At 51.3% G+C, this 14,918-nt stretch overlaps 4 protein-coding genes across 4 annotated transcripts; 3 read left to right on the top strand and 1 right to left on the bottom strand.

Moving 5' to 3' along the window:
• Positions 1-974: 974 nt before the first annotated feature.
• Positions 975-2,099, top strand: V1518DRAFT_405482 (uncharacterized protein; the record flags this gene model as incomplete). Its single annotated transcript, XM_066901919.1, has 2 exons — positions 975-1,157; positions 1,248-2,099. 2 exons carry the CDS (start codon positions 975-977, stop codon positions 2,097-2,099), a joined length of 1,035 nt encoding a protein of 344 aa, XP_066759271.1.
• A 1,111-nt stretch (positions 2,100-3,210) lies between these two features.
• V1518DRAFT_416558 (uncharacterized protein) lies at positions 3,211-6,028 on the top strand. Its single transcript, XM_066904078.1, has one exon. The coding sequence runs from the start codon at positions 3,437-3,439 to the stop codon at positions 5,711-5,713; it is 2,277 nt and encodes a 758-aa protein (XP_066759270.1). The 5' UTR covers positions 3,211-3,436; the 3' UTR covers positions 5,714-6,028.
• Positions 5,731-9,080, bottom strand: V1518DRAFT_416557 (uncharacterized protein). The gene has a single exon (XM_066904077.1). It carries the CDS (start codon positions 8,712-8,714, stop codon positions 6,063-6,065), a length of 2,652 nt encoding a protein of 883 aa, XP_066759269.1. The 5' UTR covers positions 8,715-9,080; the 3' UTR covers positions 5,731-6,062.
• A 423-nt stretch (positions 9,081-9,503) lies between these two features.
• On the top strand, positions 9,504-12,725 carry V1518DRAFT_374076 (armadillo-type protein; the record flags this gene model as incomplete). Its single annotated transcript, XM_066901449.1, has 3 exons — positions 9,504-9,642; positions 9,742-9,941; positions 10,011-12,725. The coding sequence occupies 3 exons, from the start codon at positions 9,504-9,506 to the stop codon at positions 12,723-12,725; spliced, it is 3,054 nt and encodes a 1,017-aa protein (XP_066759268.1).
• Positions 12,726-14,918: the final 2,193 nt, after the last annotated feature.

Genomic DNA, 14,918 nt, shown 5'->3' with positions numbered 1-14,918 from the left:
GGCTGTGGTAATCGCTCAACAGTATGCCATACTCTCTTCATCCTTGGCCTCAGTATACTACAAGTGGGTGGGTGAATTGACTGTAAAGGTCACATGACGGAAACTTGACGGCACGTGCGTCACCCTTGTCAGTCTCGGCACCGCACATCCTTGTAGACAAAACGTGAATGTCGACTTAGCAGATAGTAAATTTGTGGAGATTTTTGCGCTTGTGGTAGTGCATAGTGCTGCCGTCTCGTCCGGATCTGCATGACTCCAGCAGCTTGATAGGAATTTGGAATTTCGCGATGAATATGCACGACAGGCGGCTCTGGCGTAGTGTTCACGAATCAGGGGTAAGGGTTAGGCTATTAGGATTTGTTTACGTCTGTCGCGTCGACGGTCAAAGTCAAATTCTCACGCAGAACAACATTGGACACCACCGTCAGAATGAGGTGACTGACTTGAAATGATATCACGGTGTCATTTGCTGCTTGAGAATGACATATTGGTTTCAGATGCTCGCTGAGCGCGGCTAGTGGGACTGCGGCATCGGCATCCGCTCCGGTGGAAATCTAAGCGCTCCGGAACGGCAGACTCACCCTGCCAAAGCGCGAGGCATTATGGACCATACTGCTTCTTGACGTGATACACTATATACTTATTGATTTTGACGATGTGTCTACTGCTGATTCTGCGTGTGGGCACAAACTGAATACCATTGTGCGAAGTAAAGCTATCAAGGAGTGACTGTTCCTAGTTTAGGAATGACGGTGGTGGTATATATACTGATGAGGAGTCTGCTACAGAGTTTAGGATGTCAGTAATAAGTAGCGGATTCTCATTCTGTCTGCCCTTCTTCTGTCTCCCTCGCGTTACCATCGGCCACTAGTCTTACGCTCACCTCCGGCCGACCACCTTTATCTTTATAGTCTTGCGGACGATCGTACTCTATATTTTTAGGCCATTTGTATTGATACTGCCGAATATTCACTATGGATTCTTCTTTTAACGACCTTGGTAATTCCCACCGCGAATCGTTCGCGCCTTGGTATCATTGCAGCGACAAATCCGAACGCGTCATGGACAAAGTGGAGTGCGAGAGCTGCAAAGGATTCCTCTATGCTGATAACAACATGTCTGTCTCCGGAACTTGTGAATCGGTTCAGTATTCTGAAGTAGGTCAACTCTCCGAGCGTCCTCTGCCTTTCCCTTCTCTATCCCTGCGACCCCCTTGTCACCCATAGTCTAACCTTGCACCTCAACAGTCAACGACAGTGGACGGCGCTATATCGAGTAGCTTTGAACTGGAAAACATTCCACTGGGGGACGTCTCCTTCTTCACGAACAGCGACATTGATACTAGCTTCACCGAGAGCTGCCCCACCCATGGCGAATTCGAGGACGGTTTTCCAACCGCCATGGAAACCACTTCTGGTCTTAGCATCACCGTAGCGAACAACTACTTTAGCGACGGCATGGAAGTCGTATATTCGGCGACGACTCCGACATATGCAACCCAGTTTGCTGATGCTTTCGCTGCTTCGTATCGCAGAACCATGGATTCATTTGGTGCGAGGTTTGGACTGAAGGCTACTAGCAGCAGCGACAGGTCCTCACCGATTAGTACGCCGGCATCCTCTCCTGTCACCATCCCCGACCCGCAGGAAGAGCCCAATCCTTCAAATGGACGGAAGCCGCGTCACGACCTTTCTCGGGCAGAGAAGCGACAGCTGTATGAGTTCTACCTCGCTCATCCTGGTGTCACACACGCCAACATCGCGAAGGACTATGACCTCTCGCGCACTGCTGTTGGCAATATCATAGCTAGGGAACGGAAGGCTGCCGAGACAGCAGAGACAGACATGTCAGCAACACTAGGAACGACAGATGCCACTACCACGGAATCGCAAGCTGCAGGTTTTGAGCAGCGCCGAACACGCAAAAGACGCATCTCTGTGGACGATGAACACAAGGCAATTGCCGAAGACATGGTTAATCATGACTCGAATTGCACTCATCAACAAATCGCAGATAGGCTAGGAGCTCATCGTACCACGATTAGCAAGCGTCTTAAGGAGTGGGGACTCCTGCGGCAACGATCACGACGAAGACATTGAAGTTCAGGTTCTGGACTACCCTGTATGCATTGTCAGAAACTGGAACGGCTTCAAGGATTTGGAGCTATTGAATTGGTGTTATGGTTATCGATTGGAGGGACCGGCTCTTCTTTCTTGTACAAAACAGAAAGAAATTGCCGGGGATTGTCTACTTCGGAATCAAATTGGCTAGGAGTTCGTGTATTATTATCTTGGTACTGTATCATCAGCTTTCATTATCATACTATTAGCTGTTACTCCCTTGACCACCAACTAGGCTGTACCAGCATCCGTAGGTGTTGCCGCGCTCAAGACCTAGGCCTGCTAGTACAGAATGATAAAGCCAAAGTAGTTCTGTTTCGTCGCCCCATAATCCACTTTGTCGCCGCTGGTACTGTCATAAGCTTGAACTTGTCGGTGGAAGACAGTGGCATTTCCTTCCGTCGCTTACAGCAGAGCGTTCCACGACACCTCCGTAAAGATATATCCAAGCAAAGATACAATTCAGAGTATAACATGCCTGCGCAAGTTCAGGCTGTCGTCGTATCATCCGTATAGGTCAGTCTTAAGCTGATTACTCTGAAGTATGGAGATGAGTTCAAAGTGCTGGTCTGTCTTCGCTGTAGACTTGAATACTACGTGTCATTCGACGCGATATATATCCAACCGTGACGATGCAAAGATGGAATTGTCAGGCAAAGAGTTTGTATAATTTTGGCGCGGACCAGAATGGTGGGGACTGCACAGCCTCAGCCGAAGTGTAATAAAAGTCAAGTCATCGTCATCACTTGCATAACTGTCTGTAGATATCTGCAAGACGTTCTTTTCTGTCTTGTTCGATTTCATACACGAAGTAGCACAGCTGACTTCATACTGCTATACCATAGGGACGGCATGCATGTTGCTATTGACCAGAGAAGAGCCTGAGATTGACCTGTCTGCGATTCATCCTTCTCCATGATGCTGTTTACAGTTTTGTATCTCAGTGAATGATCATGTCCTTGTAGTGCATACGATGACAATATAGGGCAATTGCCTAGGAATACTGTCTTGTCGTGTAATGCAAACACTGGTGGCTGTCCAAGAAAAGTGGTACCTCCTGTCTGCAAGTGCGCCTATTTGTGTCACGCATATCTAAATGGCCCGCCTCTTTGTTTGCCTTCTCCCTTACTCGGTGGTACATTCACTTCCGCCGCACAGTCTCTGCACTGGTCTCTCTCCTTTACACAATTGACTATCTCAATCTTTCTCGGCTCAGGCCGAATGGCATCCATGCTGTTCGTTCACTCTCTTCTACCCCATCACCAGCCTGCCTTTGTGGTCGCCCTACTATCCACAACTGAGATTAACAAATCGAGATGAATAGTAGTTTTCAAGAGCCATCTGTTCATATGTCCCGCAGGCCGTCGCTAACGCTGGCCACCAATGGCGTCGGCTCTGACACCGTCCTATATTCCGGTACTGTACGCGGTAATGACTTTGCTTTGGTGCCCAAATCGGCTGGCCCCGTTCTGCTGCAAGGCCTGCAAGCGCTCAGCTTTGACGTTATTCAAAGGATTGCAGCAATGCTACCGTACTGTGACCGTGTACGCATGCAGAGGACGTCGCGGCGTATGCGCGAGGCGTTGACCTCAGGCACGGAAGTAAATCCGCTTCTGAACGACTTATACGCTCGTTCATTTTCGGCACGGATAACGGCGTGCCGTGGGAATCTCGTCACTGACGTCGGAGATGACCATAACAGATTTTTATGGCCAGCGTCGATGACTTCTCCGCGACGACGAACGATTGAGCCGTTTCGCGAGCCCAGGATGAAACTTGTTACTGTCGACAACAGCAATGTCAATCTATACGACAGCAGTGACTACGATGATCGTAGCGACGAGTTTAACGGTGACGATGAAAGTGATGACGAAAACGAAAAGAAGGAGGAGGTGCGCGTGACCGTCACGCCTGCTCAAGTTCTGGACGACTGTGATTGCCACAGCCTAGATAATCAGGACAGTGTTGACGGCTTCGACTGGAACACTGCGAAGAAGTCTAAAACCCGTTTGCCACGTACAAAGATGAAAAAGAAATCGGGGCAGCGGTACGTCCTGGTACCTGATATTGGTGACGCTGACGGCAGCTGTTACGACACCGATGATGATGCCATGGATGACAATGGCATACCGTCCGTACAACGCGCGTCCCTCAGTATAACCACCAGTGTCGGTGGTATTCATGTTGGGACTATGTCAAACATGACTTCGCCGCTAATGGCGACGAAAATTATGCGCACCAGCTGTGAAGTTCCGGTGGTGTTTGAAATTGCATTTTTCGGCACACACTCGAAGTTGCGCTGCGTTGGGCTTAGAGCAGCGGATATTTACACCGATACCAGAATTGAAGACGGCATTTGCGCACGAATCCGTGAGTGCCTTGGCAAAAGCGGACTTCTGATACCTGCGCTGAGAGAGACCAGTGGTGTCAGTGACGAGAAGGACGTACTTATGTGCGTATCACCACACCCGCGTCCTCTGTCGCCACGGAACCGAGAAGAGCGTGCTGCGATTTCTGACGCCATCGTACGCAGATGGAGAGTACTTTTTCAATACGGACTGCCTCTTTGTGAATCCAGCGCAATGCTACATCGGTTTGTAGAGATTCACGGGCTTCAGGTAGGACACGATTTTCCCACGATTTTGGAGTCTGTGATACTTTATTTCCCTGCATTTGCCTCGCCAGTGCAGACCCCATATGCTGATCAAAACGTCATGGGTGAATTACGGAGGCAGCGACCAGATATTAGTCGTCTTGTGGCACCAGATTGTCTTCGTGGTATTGATTGTCTATGCCCGAACCGAGATGGGCATTCCTCTGCGCATCCTACTCAGTGCATGTCAATAAAGCGCCGATTTTTTTTCGAGGATTTTTATACCATCGCCGTGATTGATGAGGAAGATACCCCGCGCGTTTCGGCGAGTGGTGGGATTGAGGTGCCATTTAATATAGCGCAGAGGTTTCTCGAGGACAGCAACGGCGATGAGGATCAGCATACGCCGATGCCCGGCCGTCGATACGTACTTCATCCGCGCCCGCGCGCATTTGCACGTAATGCTACAGACACTAGTCACATGATTCCTTACACAGCCGGTACTATGACTCTGCGTGCATTAGTGCATGATTTCATTGCTGTTCTTCTTGAGCATCCTAGTGCGTGGACTCTCTCTCTTGGCTGGCCACGTGGTACAGCTCCGGCACCGACAACGTTTGGGAATTTTTGTTCCTATGATATTCTGTACACGTGGCAGGCCGCGCGGTGGATGTATGCAAGACTGGCACGGGGCGCGGAGCCTGTGTGGGAGATTACTGCTCTTGCAGCCGCTGATAGATCGCTGGAAATCGCGCGTGAAAATTACTGGAAGCTTGCGAGGGGTTTGTTTTTGTGTGGACTGATTGAGCTACGCCATAGTGGTAGTCCAGACGGCAGGAAGGCGAGCGGTGGCGACACAATGTATCTCATTGTCACCGGAAAACTTGCTGGAGTGGTGATACGGTTCAACGTGGATGATACCCTAGAGTTTAAGGTACCCTCACTGGTGTCTCCAAGTCTTGAGAACTGGCTTCAAACAGAGTGCAGCCTGTATACCTGATGTTATTTGTGTAGTTCTGAGAATACCCGTACTTCATGCTGTCTTCTGAATTTTGTTCACGGCGAGATTATATTCTGGATGGTATATTGTGTTGTCGCGCGAATCCAATACGGACTTCTTTCAGGAAGTAGTTGATGCGAAGTTGGTTAGGGATTGACATAATGATGTATGTCCGTTGTTGTCAGATCATGAAACCCTCGATATGTGCGAGAAGTATATAGCTGGTAGTATACAGAAGGTCACATGCAACCTAAATTTAACGTCATAGCATCGCTAGAGCTACTGACCATTGTGTCAAAACGAAATATACAAGCCATATATTACATATGCACATTTATTCCCTCGCGTCTTACTCGGATTCAGGATCGGTATCCCACCCTGCAGCGTATCGTTGCATTCTACGGCAAGCCTTCTTGACCTCGTGTGGCGAGTTCAATTCCTTTACCCAGCTGCTATCATCCGGTAGGGGATGCACGAACTTCCAGCCATCATATCCTGGAAATACGAGTGGTGTTTCTAAGCTCTCCTTAAGTGCGCCCCGCTTCACATCTGTACACAATCGCATGTAGGCCTCGACGTCGGGTCCATCCCCTTGCAACTTGCGAAGTGGGTCAATGTGCGCATGAGTCACATGTTCCTCGCGTTCGGCCATGGTCAAGAAACTGTGGCGAAGTCCCCGGTCGGTCACACAGTCCTTCCACAAGCACGTACAGCGTTTGATTGTGCGATCAGCAAAATGTGCTCTTCGGAGGTGCTCGTGAAGAGTGATAAGGCTATGCAGCTTCGCCTCACAGGCTGACCACTCGCAGTTGTAGATAGTGTGCTTCCAACCCGGCTTCGTAAGTTCTAGCAACGCGTGTATTTCGCGCTCGCGCTTAGATGCCTCCTCCTCAGTGACCGCCGTCAAAGACGATGAAGTCGCAAGAATTAGCTGCGCTGTCTCTTTTGAAGAACACACAACCGGAGGTGTGACCAACATGACTGTGGACGATTGAACCGGATGATTGCTCTTGGCAGGAGCTGCGGCACTTAGCGGCATCTCGGAAGGAAGCACTGCAGCGGTGGCGCCAACGGGTGGGTGCGCGGTCGTAGAGGATGACTGTGGAGATGGAGATGGTGGTGACGGTTTGCCATGGGTCTTTGCGACCTTTTCTGGTGCTGGCACTCGAACCGGAGTAGATTCTGCAACTGGCATGGTGATAGTGCGAGACATCACATTTGGTGGTGCTGGTGCCTGCGAGCGATGCGGTAATGGTTGTGTAGCTGCTACGATGGCCATGCGTGCAGAAGTAGATGCCAAAGATGTCCTGATTGTGTGCGCGGAAGTGGAGTCAAATGGGAGAGTAGATGCTGAGGATGGCTTAGTTGCGTGCATAGCGACTGTAGATGCGCGGCTTTGAGAAGACGCTGGAGATGCGGTAGATGGTGTTCCTGTGACATGATCTGGTCGTGTGAATGATTGTGTGCGTTGTGGTGACTTCGGTGCCGTAACGAGCGGGCGCATATGGGCCAACTTCGAAACTCCCGGCGTACGTGAGACGGCAGTGGGGCGTGAGTAGTCTGTCGAGCGCTGTGATTTCTCTACAGTCAGAAGACGGGCTGCTGAGACAGTCGAGGATGGGGCAAGCGCGGCAAAAGTACTAGGCGAGCTGCGCAGTTTTGTCGGCGGTGTTGTAGAAGTAGGTTCTGTTGGGGCAGATCCAGTAGCAGCAGCGTTGGATAAACTTCGCTTTCTTTTGGTCGACGACAGAGATATAAATGGCGTCACCGTCAACGGAGCCCACGGTGTCCACGAAATAACTTTTTCAGGAGAGGACGGTGGTTCATCGGGTAGCGAGGCTGATGGTAGTGCCTTTGTTTTTCCATGTGTGTCCGGGATTCCATCCATCGTCACCAACGTCTTCTCCAACGACCGGGAGAGGTTCACAGATGTGTCATCGGCGGCGATGACACTTGGTGTGATCGAAAGTACTGGGAGAACTTCCTTAATGGGTAAGTTATCTGTCGAGGACAATGGCAAGGACGCAACTGGCGGTTGTGCTGGTGGATGTGCCGCTGGCGGCTGAGAGCGTTGGGCGATATGTGTGGTCCCAAGCTCAAGCGCCGCCTTAATGAATGCATCTGCGTTCCTAATAAGACGGTTGCAATTCTGCCTCTGGATATCGCTTTCAGAGGATTCCAGCTTGGAGTTATATACCCCGAGAAGATTAACCGCCTCGCCCTTGTACTCAGCAAGTTGATTTGCTGGCATGGAGCTCAGGATGCGCTTGTACTTGGCAATGTGCTCGTTCCGAGGAAGGTCGACGACTTTGCGCAGGAGGCGATGGACTACACGCAAGACTCGAGATATAGCCGGCGCAGTAGGTTCTGAGGTAACGATAGAAGGCTCCGCAGACGGAAGGGAAGCGAGAGAGGGAGTAGTCGTGAGGGATGGCGCATCGTTCATGCAAGAGTCGCTGACGGGAGTCGAAGTTGTAACGAGGAGCTGAGGTGCGACGAGGGGGGTTACTGGTCGTTGTGGCGGCAAAACCGAGTCAACTTGAGGCGGAGTGACAATTCGGCGCTGTAATGGTACAGCATCCTGCTCCAATCGTGCCACCGTGATGTCGACAGAGACCTGCTCTGTCTGAACGTCATCGTGATGTTTTTGCGAGTTGCTGAGAGGGGCCACGGGCGATCCTGAACGCGAAACAGGCAACGACTTCATTGCTAGTAATGGTGATGGAAGAGCAGTTGACAGTTGAGTCATCGCTGGCACCATGAAGCGAGCCAGCTGTGGTTCGCTCCAACCAGTGCAGCTTTGGTCCACGGCCGGAAGATGGAGCTCCTCTGCAAGGATCTTCGGGGCTAGCATCCGCATCAGCTGTAATCGTTGCTCCATATTGATAAGCTCTTGACGAACAAGCGTGTGCTGCTGTTCCATGGAGAGATTGGGAAGATCAGCTAGCGATGCATGAGAGCTGACCGATAGACGGTCGTCGTCGTCGCCGTCGTCGTCCATGGCGGTGATGCCGGCGACGATAAGCGCGCTCTTGATGCGAAGAGGCGACGACGACGGCGATCGTAATAGTCGCTACGCGAACGAGAGTGAGAGATCAGGAGGTGCCGATGTCGTAGAGGATGTAGGTTGGTGGGGTTCGACTCTAGACAAGAACCTGGAAGAGAGTTTGGCCGCGCGAAGAGACGAGGCCCTGCGGCGTTGTGGCGGTGTGTGAGAACACCGCAGTGCGGGCGAGAAATGCGGTACGATAAGAGTGTCTGCACATACGTAGACACTTACAGCAACAGCTGCGCGCAGGACGCAGTATAATTGAGTAGATCTACGCACGCGAAGTGGCTCTGGCTACGACAGGCAAGAGGGGGCGGGTGCAAGCAAGGTTTATAGACGAAGCGATTGCGGAGGAAACGAGACAATAGTCAGGGCAAGGGCATGACTGCAGGGCAAGGGCAAGGGCAAGGGCAAGGGGCGAGCCGGACGAGGGCTATTGTCTGCGCGCTGACTGTGCAGCGCTAGACCGGAAGCGGGACTGGTGCGTAGACGGCGGACTGGCGTGCGTGCTGATAGCAGACCGTGTAATTCTAGCACAGAGTGCGCGACAAAGCGGAGCAGTTCCTGTGCGCAGATAGCGTGCGTTTTTGGGTCTCGTCGCAGCTGCTCAGGGCAAGACCACGAACTAGTGTGCGGAGTGCAGCGCCCTCTTCTGGCCCCGTCGCCGCCTTTGTCTCCCTGCCCGCCCTCCCACCGCACTCATCTTCCCCTCCTTCTCCGTCACCCCCTCTCCACCCCCCAATGGCAAACGCCAACTGGGGCATCTGGGGCGTGCCTCCGCCGCCGCCTTCAGCTGCCTCCGCCGCGTCTGTATCTGCGTCGCCGGCCTCAGCGGTCGCACCTTCCCCCACCGCCGCCCTCCCAGGTGCACGTCGTTCACGTACATACTCCCTTCCCCGATCCCCCGTCCTTGTTAAGCCCGCTCATCTCGCAGTTTCCGTCGTCTCCGCAGGTAGCCTCTCCCCACACGCCGGTGCAGCACCACTCCTTGCCTCTGCCGACCGCGACCCGGATCTAGATCTGCGTCCTTGGACGTCGAACTCCTCTGCCTCCCGCTCGCCTCTCTGGACGGCCCCCGTCGCCGTACCCATAGACGGATCCTCTGCACCCTCTGCGCCAGTCATCGTGAACCCTAGCATGTCTCCTGTTGGCGCTCGCAAGGTCCCTGGCGAGTACGACGTGAGTAACGCCTATGTGCTTGTTCTAAGCTCTGCCTATTGACTTACGCCGCTCTCGGCTCCACCCCAGCGCGCCGACTCTCCCCGCGACTCCACGTCATTCTTTCCCCGGCAACGTCAACCTGTGCCATCGCCATCCATCTCCGCCGCCGCGACATCGCCGCCCCATTTCCTCGAGATCCGTTCTCCTTCGTCTCGACATGCACCAATGCTTACGCATTCCCAGTCATCTGGATCTCACTACTCGTCCTTCTCGGTGTCCTCCCGTGCTTCGGCGGCTGCGGCTGCCGCCGCTGCAGCAGCAGCTGCTGCTGTTGCGGTTGCAAACGCCGACGACGACGATCTCGCAACGCTGTCCCCGGCACTTTCACATGCGTCAAATCCCCGCTCGCCGATCGATGACGATTCGCTGCTGCTCTTGCACCATTCCTCGTCCTCATCTGCAGGGTTAGCGTCCCCCCCAATCGCCGCCTCGGGTATGACTGTGTCGTCGCGCGCTGGATTTTCGCCATTGACCTCTCATTCCCACACCCGCGACCGCTCCGTGTCGTCCTTCGCTGACGCCGCTCGCGAAGCGGAACTCCTTGCCAACTTCAAGGCGCTCAACATGGATCCCCTTGCGCTCTCCACCTCCTCGTCGTCCTCGTCCATCTACGATGTCAATGACGACCGCCGCAGGCAGTCGGTTGTTGTACCTCCCTCATTCATGCCCTTTTCGTCGTCGACAACGTCCTCTCTGTACGCTCCATCTTCCACTGCACATCTCTCTCAGTTTGGCTTCGCCGAAACTTCCCTTACCCGACCTGCCCCGCAACAGCAGCAATCACTATGGGCTGGTGCATCCGCTGCCATGGAAGACCAGCAATACATGACCCAGGTCTCACACCATCAATCGCATCTGCAACACCAGCCGCAGGTGTCAGCGGACTACGACTACATGGCTTACGAGTCTCTACCCCCGCAGCATCCACAGCAAACGCCGGCCGATCCACTACAAGAGTTTAGGAATCCGCGAATGTTCTCCCACGCTGGTAGTATGTCACCGGATCCTGTTGCTGAATATCGGCGGCAAATCGTGCAGCAACAGCACCAGCAGCAACAGCAGCATGCTTATGCATACCCTTCCACACTGCTCAGCCCAACAGGAAATCCCAAGTCTATTGGGCAATACTCTCAGCCACTGCAGCAGCCGATGCCAGCACGAGGAATGGCTCCATCTATGGCTGGAGTCGATGTGAAGAAGGTTCGATCGTTATCAATGCAGGGACAGATTTCAGTGCCATCACAACAGGTCAAGCAGCAACAACAGCCAATCGGTCCCAGCATACTCCCTTACCGCGCGCAAATTTCCTCCGCCTATGAATACCCCCCAAATGCAGCTGGCGGCATGCAGTTTCCTGGCAGCAATCGGCCTCCATCGCAACTGTCTATATCAAAGGGCGCAACTGCACGACGCGCACCTGCTACTATCGCAAGTCCAATTCCTGCGACCACAATCACAGAGGAGTTTTCGCATGGGGGCAGATCGCCGCTTCTCGAAGAATTTAGAAGTAGTAAGGGCAAGAAGTATGAACTCAAGGACATCTATGGTCATGTTGTTGAGTTCAGTGGCGACCAGCACGGTTCTCGGTTTATTCAGCAGCGCCTGGAGACTGCCAACAGTGATGAGAAGGAAACTATCTTCAGCGAGATTCGGTCGAATTCCCTGCAGCTCATGACTGACGTGTTTGGAAACTATGTCATCCAGAAGTTTTTTGAGCATGGCAACCAGATGCAGAAGATGATTTTGGCAAAGCAGATGGAAAATCACATTCTTACGCTGTCGCTACAGATGTACGGCTGTCGTGTCGTGCAGAAGGCTATTGAACATGTACTTGTTGACCAGCAAGCCAAACTTGTCAAGGAACTTGAGGGACATGTGCTGCGTTGCGTGAAAGACCAGAATGGCAATCATGTGATTCAGAAAGCTATCGAGCGCGTGCCAGCCGAGTACATCCAGTTTATTATCAAGTCGTTTCACCAACAGGTATGCGACCTCGCCACACATCCTTACGGATGTCGTGTTATCCAGAGGATGCTGGAACATTGTGATGATGAGGCTCAGACTGCAATATTGTTGGAGCTGCATGCATACACGCCGTATCTCGTACAGGATCAGTATGGAAACTATGTCATTCAGCACGTCGTTCAACATGGCAGGCCCGAGGACCGCGAAAAGATAATTACTGTCGTCAAAAACAATGTGCTACAGTTTTCAAAACATAAGTTTGCTTCAAATGTTGTCGAGAAGTGCATCATCTGCGGTGATACTCGGCAACGCCAAGAGATCATTGATGAAATTTTACGACAGAAACCAGATGGCATGGTGCCACTGAACGCAATGATGAAGGACCAGTTTGCGAATTATGTTATCCAGAAGTTGTTGGATGTTACGACCGGGGAGCAGCGAGACAACCTAGTGCAGCGAATTGTGCCACATTTGCAGACTTTGAAGAAGTACTCGTTTGGAAAGCATCTTATCTCGATCGAGAAACTCATCTACTCTGCCGAGGAGGGCGGCTCACCGACATCGCCTAATCGATCAACGGCTACCCCCAAGTTTGCAGAATTTGAAAGCGGATCGTCGCCCCAGGTACGGGGTGCTGTAAATATTTCTGCAGCATCGACACCGGGAACGGAGGAACATGCTTCTTCCCCGACATCTCGTGAAAGCAGTTTCTCTAGTGCTGTCTCGCTTCCACCACCAGTACTTGATGTGAAAGAGGGCAACTTCGGCATCATATAACTGGTCTTGTACACATTTCTCTTGCTTATACGCCTCTTTTTGCTTATACACTGCTTTTATTTTCTATAATGATTCCCATGTTTTGCTTTTTTCGTTCCACATATGTGTATATCTTATCAGGGATTTTGTGGCGAATGTGAATATTATAGATATGTAATCATATGTATTGTGCCCTATTTTTTAACTTGTTTGGATTTGCATTGGTCTTCTACGATTTTATTACATCTTGTTCGTTTTTTCTTCTTTAACCCTGCAATAGTGCTGTGCTGTATATTTCCCCTCAGCTATTATATTTGCTCTTACATACATATATATATGTTCTCATATCTGCGATTTGTGACTAAGATAATTCCCTAGTTATGCATATTCAATTGTTTCTTCAGGTAACATGTTTAGTTATGCATCGGAGCACACAAATTCTGCCCGTGATTCCTTGGAGCATAGGGGGATTGGAACGTTGTGGTTGCGATCTTTATTAGGGTTGTTGTAATAATTGACTAGAAATTCAGCGTTAGGTAGTGGATCTTCTAATTTCGAGCCCAAGAGCTGACCCACGCATCAGTTTTGACATCGATGCCTGTCCAAACGCGTCCATTGCAGTGACTGACACTTGTTTACTGAGCTTGTCCAGCCCCTCTCCATACTGTTTCAAGTATGTCATTTCACGACGTACAACTGCGGACTTGTGTTAAGAGACCGTAACATTCACCCTTTTGATTTGAAAGTCGTTTACTAAGGTAGCAGAAACTTTTCAGAATTTTCAACACTACTCAGCAACGTTCGGGGATGATCGATTTGTACTTTGACTGGTTTTGGCCGTCATATTCGATAACTTGTAGTTTTATTTTACGTCATTGTGTATAGTCTATCTTCAGGTTGTATAAGCTATACTTGGATTCTCGTGGACGTATGAAAGTATGACTTGCACCTGCAGAACGCGAGGCGGTAACTCGACCGTCACCTAATTTTCTGTGCCCCGCAGCCTGCCTTTGCAATGAATGTCAGAATAATTATTAAGCGCATAATCAATAGCTAGTTAGTAGTATTCAATTTGTAGACTTCAGCGTTTGAAGATGCTATATTGTTGGTAGTCGACGGACACGTCCTGACGCGTGTTCACTTGAATTGTTTACCTTTCCAATTCTGTCAGTTTGCTAATATTTCTTGTCTATAAATTGTAGCACTCCCGCTCTCCGCTTCCTTCCCTCCTTCAGTTTTTCACCACTACGTCTCTCTCTCTCTCGTCTCTCCCCACACCATCCTTCCCCTGGCCTTCCATCGCATTCTCGTCTATCTCATCCTGACATTATTGTTGTGTGCATCGGCATCGCCTCGTTTGCCATATTAACCAGTGCACGTTGCCGCAGTTCCGTCCGCCTCCAGTGTCGCTGCGATCTGATCTGCGCTCCGTCTAACCATTCCTCCTGTCCTTCGTAGTGATCACTGCCGAAGCACTTGCCACTCCGCTCCCAATACCCTGTCCAATACAAACTACCTGCAACCCCCGCGTACCGCGGACCAATGCATACTTTCCTCGGATATGTCAGCACCATCCCCCCAAAACTGGCCAGTTCTCTGTTGGCCGGAGCTAACACACAATGCGGCCCCACCGTTTATTGTCTAGGTATTTTGCCATCGTCATTCGGCCTCACCGTCTCTTGGAAGTCACCATGAGCCATCACCACATCCCATTGCGTCACGATTTGGTATTCCACATCCACTTCCTGTGCACACCGTTCTTACCTCAGTCTTCCACGGACCTTTCAGAGCGCGCTCCTCCACCAGTCTGGATATCTTCTCCATGGTACCCCCGGATGCAATATGCATCGCGCTGACTAGTCAGAGCAGCAGACACAGCAGAGCACGGTACACGAGACATTGAGCTGCGCCACAACCCAGGCTAGCTAGCTTCAAAACTGAGTAAAGCTAGCAGGAGATTCCGCCGATCGTTTACTGTTCAGGTCATCAAAGTCAAGATTGGACTCGGTGCCTCTCAGAATCGACGAAGTATAACGATATTCGCGGCGTCGAAACTGAGAGATGTATTGCTTCCATTAGCTCTGTTTGGTATCAACCGCTATCATAACTACAGTGATAGGTGAGTGTTGCAGCTTGGTATGCTTCATCAGTGGGCCCAGTCGTGGTTAGATATTGAATGATCTTTCAATCATGTAGGCGATGCGGGTAGTGCGG

This window comes from Limtongia smithiae (assembly GCF_038497785.1).
Source record: "Limtongia smithiae strain NRRL Y-17922 unplaced genomic scaffold V1518scaffold_6, whole genome shotgun sequence".
Classification (NCBI taxonomy): Eukaryota; Fungi; Ascomycota; class Lipomycetes; order Lipomycetales; family Lipomycetaceae; genus Limtongia; species Limtongia smithiae.
The sequence above is the reverse complement of the archived record's forward strand: the minus strand, read 5'-3'. Positions and strand labels throughout refer to the sequence as shown.

Excerpts from the sequence above, each read along its gene's own strand:
- V1518DRAFT_416557 (XM_066904077.1), bottom strand. The coding sequence starts at position 8,714 with ATGGACGACGACGGCGACGACGACGACCGTCTATCGGTCAGCTCTCAT.
- V1518DRAFT_416558 (XM_066904078.1), top strand. The coding sequence starts at position 3,437 with ATGAATAGTAGTTTTCAAGAGCCATCTGTTCATATGTCCCGCAGGCCG.